The 6,538-nt window shown below is 49.7% G+C and overlaps 2 protein-coding genes across 5 annotated transcripts in view; one reads left to right on the top strand and one right to left on the bottom strand.

Moving 5' to 3' along the window:
- LOC108658056 (endoplasmic reticulum GDP-fucose transporter) overlaps positions 1-6,538 on the top strand; it is a 178,213-nt gene that overhangs the window by 68,752 nt on the left and 102,923 nt on the right. The window lies entirely within an intron of this gene.
- The window catches only part of hwt (SH2 domain-containing adapter heavyweight), a 76,100-nt gene continuing 71,443 nt past the window's right edge, over positions 1,882-6,538 (bottom strand). For all 4 annotated transcript variants that reach the window (XM_089265115.1, XM_089265113.1, XM_089265114.1 and 1 more), the window contains 4 exons: positions 3,234-6,398; positions 2,715-2,898; positions 2,516-2,635; positions 1,882-2,439 (listed from right to left, as the gene is read on the bottom strand). In XM_089265115.1, the coding sequence (XP_089121241.1) occupies positions 2,253-2,439; positions 2,516-2,635; positions 2,715-2,898; positions 3,234-6,398 (3,656 nt within the window). In that variant the 3' untranslated portion in view covers positions 1,882-2,252. The remainder of the gene's footprint in view (positions 2,440-2,515; positions 2,636-2,714; positions 2,899-3,233; positions 6,399-6,538) is intronic.

Here is a 6,538-nt window from a genome sequence, read left to right as displayed (position 1 = left end):
GGTTTTATAGTTTGACACATGTGCAGGACAGTAAGATGAAGTCACAGAGATAGAAGATAGAGGGTCAAAGGGTGAGAGAGATAGCATGAGTAAGAGAGAAAGAGAGCTGTCCATGTTCTCTAGAAACAAGAATTGGGCAAAAGTTATTTTTAGAGTCCCTCTCTCTTTCTCTCTCTGTCACTCTCTCTTCCTCTCTCGCTCGCTTACTGCTGTATCCTTCATTTTACTGCCTACTCCTGCTGGAAGCCTCAACATAATATTTTTTTTTTGCTATACTTAAGATTTTTGCTTTTTTTATTTTAAATTGAATTTGATGCATGGAGATATGGAAGTCTTATGCTTAAAATTGTATTGCAAATCAAATCAAATACTCTTGGTTTTCGTATAGCTTGTATATATGTGTATAAAGATGTATGTGTGTGTGTGTGTGTGTGTGTTAGATATAGATAAATATATTTACAACTTTGCAGCTGGATCAAGCTTAACTCAATAGTTATATATAAATATATATACTCGATGTGGCTCTCATTTCTAACTGGAGACAGTGTTGCATAACATAAAAGCAGTGTGGTAAAACGCATAGAGAGTAAGGTAAGGTAAAATGGTCTGCGTATTGCACAGCGTTGACAGACTTACAAATTAGACAACAAATAACAAAAATCTCTAGTTATAAAAATATATCGAATAATGGCAATCATAATGACAATGAGAATGATAATAATAATGATAATACTTAAATACTTTTTGGCACACATAAAAAACATAATTTGCATTCGAAACAAAACTCATTTATTGCACATATAGATAGATAATGCTGTCAGATCTGAAATTATCCAACTCTTTCATTTCTGTTCTCTTTTTTCTCATTCTTCGTTTTCTTTTGCTCTGGAACCAAAAAACCATTGACTGCTCGTAATATTGTGTTAGATATATATGTATTATCATACATTTATATATGTAGTATATATATAGATCTATATATAATGCTTAATTAGCCCGTGCTTGACTCTACATATAGAGAGTGAGACTGAAAGTGTGAGAGAGTTATTAGAAACTAACACTTAAAACCGTAAGTTTTTCATATGCGTTGCTATATCCTTGCCAAACGATATTGATATCGATAACGATAACGATAGCGCCCTAGTCGATAGACTTCGTTCTACTCATATTCAATAATCGAAAACGCTTTGAGCGCTCTACGTTTGCCTGCCTGGCCTAAAACTAGAAAAAAAATATATATGTATATATATATGAAGTTATTACGCCTTCTAGATAAGTTACGATAAATCTAACTATCGATAACATTAATCGATATACCCATGTGTATATATATATATAGATATTAGTTTCGAACATAAAATTAATTAACAAATTGTTAGCTTCTTCCTTCATTTCGAGTCGACAACGAACAAAGCGCAAAAAAAGCAAACATCGTGTAAACGTGCCGTGTGAACGAGGCTTCAAATGTGAGTTGTGAGTCATGATCACTGAGTGTTTGTGTGTGTGTGTGTATGTGTTTTGGTTTGCTGTATTAGTGTAATCTACGTAGTATTCTTAGACTTTGCAAGTATTTAATATACGCGTGATAATCGCTAGTTACGAATAGATATCAAATTGTTATCGTGGTTTACGAGTACACCGAAAAAAAATGGAACAAAAAAACAGAAATATATATATCGTATGTGTGTGAGTGTCTGTACTACGTCTAGCAACTGTCAAGTGCTCTTTTGCTTTCTAGATCTAGTTAGATATATATATTTATATTTATATATATCGTGTATATTGTGTATAAATATTTTATTTGGTTTATGCGATCTGCTCTGTTCTCGTATTGTCTGAAAGTGCTACGTACTTGTTTTTTCTTTCTTATTCTCATTCCCATTCTCCTTCCCCTTCCCCTTCCTCCTCTCATGTTGTTTAATACTAAGCTACATAGTTCGTGTGTCTCGCTAATACTCTGCTCTAACATAATCAGTGTGCTAATTGATACGAAATCAAGTTTCATAGAGAGCATAACAGAGTGAGATGAGTAGAAACAATTTGTAATTAAGACTAGAGCATATATAGACTAATGCATATATATGGATCGGCATCGGCACATCGATCGATATACACGCTATATGTATGTATAAAGAGTAGATTTCTAGAGCTGTCTCTATATGCTATATATCAATATGTATGTTGCTTTCTCTGGCCGTGCGCGGCTTTGACATCTCTCAGGTTAACATAGTTGCGTTAACAGCTCTGTTAGTTTACAGCAGCTGCGCTATAACCGGCTCAATCAGACACATGTGCTCTGCTCCACGGACGGGCAAGCGATTCAGACAGAAATGCCGTATCATATCGGGCACCGTTTCGAAGGGTCGACTGAACTGGCCCAAGATATATTGCCCCGCCTCGTTGCGCTGTATTCGCATGTGCATGAAGCCCTTGGCGCCTCTGTAGCAGAGAAAAACAGAGAGAGAGAGAGATATATAGAGAGATAGTTTACACTTTTTCAGTCGAGTTGACCTACTTGAGCGATAGGGAATAGTCCTGCTTGGTGGACTCGCAATTGCGCACCAGAAACGAGCCCTCGGCCAAAGGACGCAACGTTGTCTCTGCCTCGATACGTGTGATAGCGCCATGGTACCAGCTAGAGAGAATGAGAGAGACAGAGTGAGAGAGAGATTAGTAGTAGAGAGAGAGAGTTAGACAGATATTTGTATATTTACCCTTGACGCTCTAGTGGTATGGTCACATCTATTAGATCGACAGCCGTTACGTAGCCCTGGCCCAGATTCATGTTCAGCTCCTTGTGACTGCTCAATCCACGCAGATCTAGACTGCCAAACTGTTTGTTCACCTGGCGCGGCTCATTCAGATTCAATGTCAGATTCTGACGGAACAGCGCTGTGTCTGCAAAGAGAGACAGGGAGAGAGAGAGAGAGTTGAGAATATAAAGTCTAATCAAATGATGTTTTTCGTAAATCTAAATGCCCTTTAAGAAAACACTTTAATTACTCGAATTTCGTTTTAATTACTCGCAAATAACTTTAATTACTCAAAGAAAATTCATATGATGAATTCTTTTTCTTTTTAGATAAAAAACTTTGATAAATATTTCACTTGCCAGCTAATCAAGAGTAAAAAGTAATTACATAACCCTGACAATTACTTTCAGGCAATTTGCCCGAGTAATTGAAAGTAATGAAATGTAATTAAAGCAAAGATTCTCGGCCATGTCAACTCACCCAACTTGCTGGCCAGCTTCTGCTCGTCGCGCATCGAATGGCTGGAGGATGCCTGGGAAATACCGCTAGATTCGGTGCTGTGCATCAGCAGATTATTGATCTCCGCCTGGTTGGCGCGCAGTCGCCTGCGCAGCTTGGGCATGTCGAAGGGCAGATCGCCTAGGTCAACGGAGGTGGCACTGCCCGAGGTGCAGGCCGCCTCCTGCTGCAGCGTCTTGCGGCGTCGCAGCTTGGGCATGTCGAAGGGCAAGTCGCGTAGCTCCTGCGGCAGCGCCGAGGATCCAGCTGCACCGCCACCGCCGCCAGCCCCTGCGGCCGCCGAGGAGATGCCCGCTGCCGCCGACGAGGACGTATCTGCGGCGCTGCCATTGCCCAGCTGCAGCTTGGGCAGCGTCAGGCGCTGCAGCGCCAGAGTCGTTGGTTTGCCATCCTCGCGCGAGTGCAAGGAGATGCCGCTGTCCGAGCCGAGCAGCTCGTCGGCCAGGTGCAGCAGCGCCTTGTTGGGCGCCGCAGCCGCAGCCGCCGCCGCCGCCGCTGCCCGCTGGCTGCCACTGCGCTGCTGCTTCACCAGCAGCTGGACAGGCACAGACGAGCTGCCAGCAGCAGCCGCAGCGGCCGCAGCCTCTGCCGAGGCCTCCTCCTGCTGCAGGCTCGCAGCGGCAGCTGCCGTTGCCGCCGGCTGCTGCGACTGCTCGGAGGCCGGCTCCTGCGAGGACTTGTCCGATATGGGGCTGAGTATGTGCAGCTTGGAGTGCAGCAGCACCGGAGCGCGCAGCGGATAGGCGACACTCGAGCTGGCGCTGGCGCTGGCACTGGCGCTGGCACTGGCGCTGTTGCTATTGCTGTTGCTGCTCTCGGAGCTGTGCGAGCTGAGCGAACTGGAGTGGCGCGACTCCGAGCTGGAGGTGCTGCGATTGCCCTCGCTGGTGCTGCTGCGCAACGACTCCATGCTGCCGCCGCTCGAGGAGGTGGCAATGCTCTCGGTGGAGCTGTAGTTGTGCCTGGGCTTGGCCAAGTGCTGCTGCTTGCCATGCTGCTGCTGCTGCTGCTGCTGCTGCTGCTGTTGCTGCTGCTGCTGATGATGATGGTGATGGGCGCTGCGGCGCAGCTCCAGCACGCGACCCGACTCCAGCACAAAGCTGCGCGGGCGACGCGACGAAGCCGAGGTGGAGGCAACAGCCGAGTTCGAGTTCGAGTTTGTTGAGGGCGGATTCACGTAGGCGCTGTCGGTGAGACTGTTGTCGTTGCTGCTCGCGCACAGATGCAACTGTTGCTGCTGCTGCTGCTGCTGGTGCTGCTGGTGCTGGCGCAGCGATGCCTGCAAGGGCAGCCGCAAGTCGCGCAGTCGCGGATGCGCCGGCTGCGTCGCTGGCAGATTCGGTGCGCTCTTTATGCTGTTCATGTAGCGCTCGTGCTTGCCCGGAAACTTGATGGGCAGCGGCGCCGTCGAAGGCGGCGAGGGCGTGTACCCACGCGTGGGCAGCTGCTGCTGCTGTTGCTGCGGCTGCTGCTGCTGCTGTTGCTGTTGCTGATTCTGATTCTGCTGATCTGCTGTTTGGCTTAGCTGCAGCTGACTGAGCTCTGCCTGCACCTGCAGCACCACCTGACACTGTCCATCAGGCGACTCCTGCTGCTGCTGTTGTTGCTGCTGCTGCTGCTGCTGCTGCTGCTGTTGCTGCTGCTGTTGTGGCTGCTGCTGCTGCAGCGCCTGATTTTTGCTATTCTTGGCGCGTTTGCATTCGAGACGGCTTTTGCTTAGCGACTTGGACGGCACGGATAGCTCGTTGCCATTGCTGTTGCTGTTGCTGTTGGTATTGCTGTTGAGCTGCAGCAAGACCGAGTGATTGGTGATGCGATCCACCTCATCGAGATCATCGTCTGACTTGGCTATCTTGCAATCGAAGGCCGTCTCATAGATTTGACGGCGTCGACTGGCCATGTTGTCGGAATCGTATTCCTCACCTTCCTCCTCCCGTTCCTCCTCCTGCTCCTCCTCTTCCTCCTCCTCTTCCTGTTGCTGCTGCTCCTCCTGCTCTTTCACGCCTGTTGTTTGCTGCTGCTGCTGCTGCTCCTCTAGCTTAATTGGCGGCGCACATTCGACGCATTCGTGCACGCCATGCGGATGCACGTAGAATATGCTGCGTGGCCTAAAGTACTCCTCCAGCTCATCCAGCTGGTCCTCATCGCCGTGGCCCAGTCCAATCGTCTTGTTGGGCGTCGGTATGCAGGCTCCGCACACGGCTGCTGGGCCCAGCAGGCGGTGCGGCGGCATCGACTCGCACGCTAAATCTCCCACGCCCACGCCCACTCCTCCTACTCCTACTCCCACTCCTCCGATTGCTGGCGGACAGCACTTGAGCAGCTCCCCCTCGCCGGCGTCGCAATGTTGCAGCTGCAACTGCAACTCGCCGCTGCCAATGGGCAACTGTTGCCGCGGCTGGACGTTGCACGTCTTGCGCACCAGCGCCAAGGCACGCGCGTGCCACTCGCGTCGCTTCAGGCACTCGCTGCAGTCGGACTCCTCCGAGGTGCTGGTGCTGGGCGTCTCACAGCGTATGATGCGTACGCCCTCCTCCGTGAAGCTGTAGCGCTTCGGCGTCGACTGCTCGGTCAGGCACGTGGCCTCCTCGAGCTCGACTGGATCGTTGTCTAGTTCTGCCTCCTCTCCCTTCGGCTGCAGTTGCTCCTCTTGCTGCTGCTGCTGTTGCTGTTGTTGTTGTTGCTGTTGCTGCTGGGATTGTGGCGCATCGAGGCTGCTGCTCTTGCGATAGCCGCCCAGTCGATGGGGCTGCGTGAGAGTCTGCTGCGGCGGCTCGCTGGCCGTGGACTGGCGGCACTTTTGCTTCGCCTCGCGCTCCCGCTCGAGCGTCGGCTTCCTGCCCTCCTCCTCCTTGTCGCGAGTCTTGAGCAAGTCCGAGTAGTAGTACGGCGACGGCTGTCGCTTGCTGTGCTCCGCCTGGGCGACCGTCAATTTGCGTGGACTGCGCTGCAGTTGAGCGGGCAGCGGACGGACTAGATCATCCGAGATGCTGTCCGGTGAATTGAGCAAGTCCCCAGCTGCGACGCCAGTTCCGGTTCCGGCTGCTGCTGCTGCTGGCGGTGCCGTACGCTCTACCTCCTCGTCTATGTCCGCCTCCTCGTCAGAGGACTTGGGTGCCGAGGAATCTGCAGATGCAAAATATTAGTTTAGATTTTAGTGGATCATGAAAGTTTCCTAGCCTTATATATGTAAGATAGCAGCTAACACAGATCTAGGCGAGGCCTTGGTTAAAGCCACCCCAGGCACAGATCATATGAGATTCTAA

The sequence above is a fragment of the Drosophila navojoa genome, chromosome X (assembly GCF_054131105.1).
Source record: "Drosophila navojoa isolate 15081-1374.11 chromosome X, UAZ_NAV_1.0, whole genome shotgun sequence".
NCBI classification, from domain to species: Eukaryota; Metazoa; Arthropoda; class Insecta; order Diptera; family Drosophilidae; genus Drosophila; species Drosophila navojoa.
This window is presented reverse-complemented; position numbering and strand designations above follow the sequence as displayed.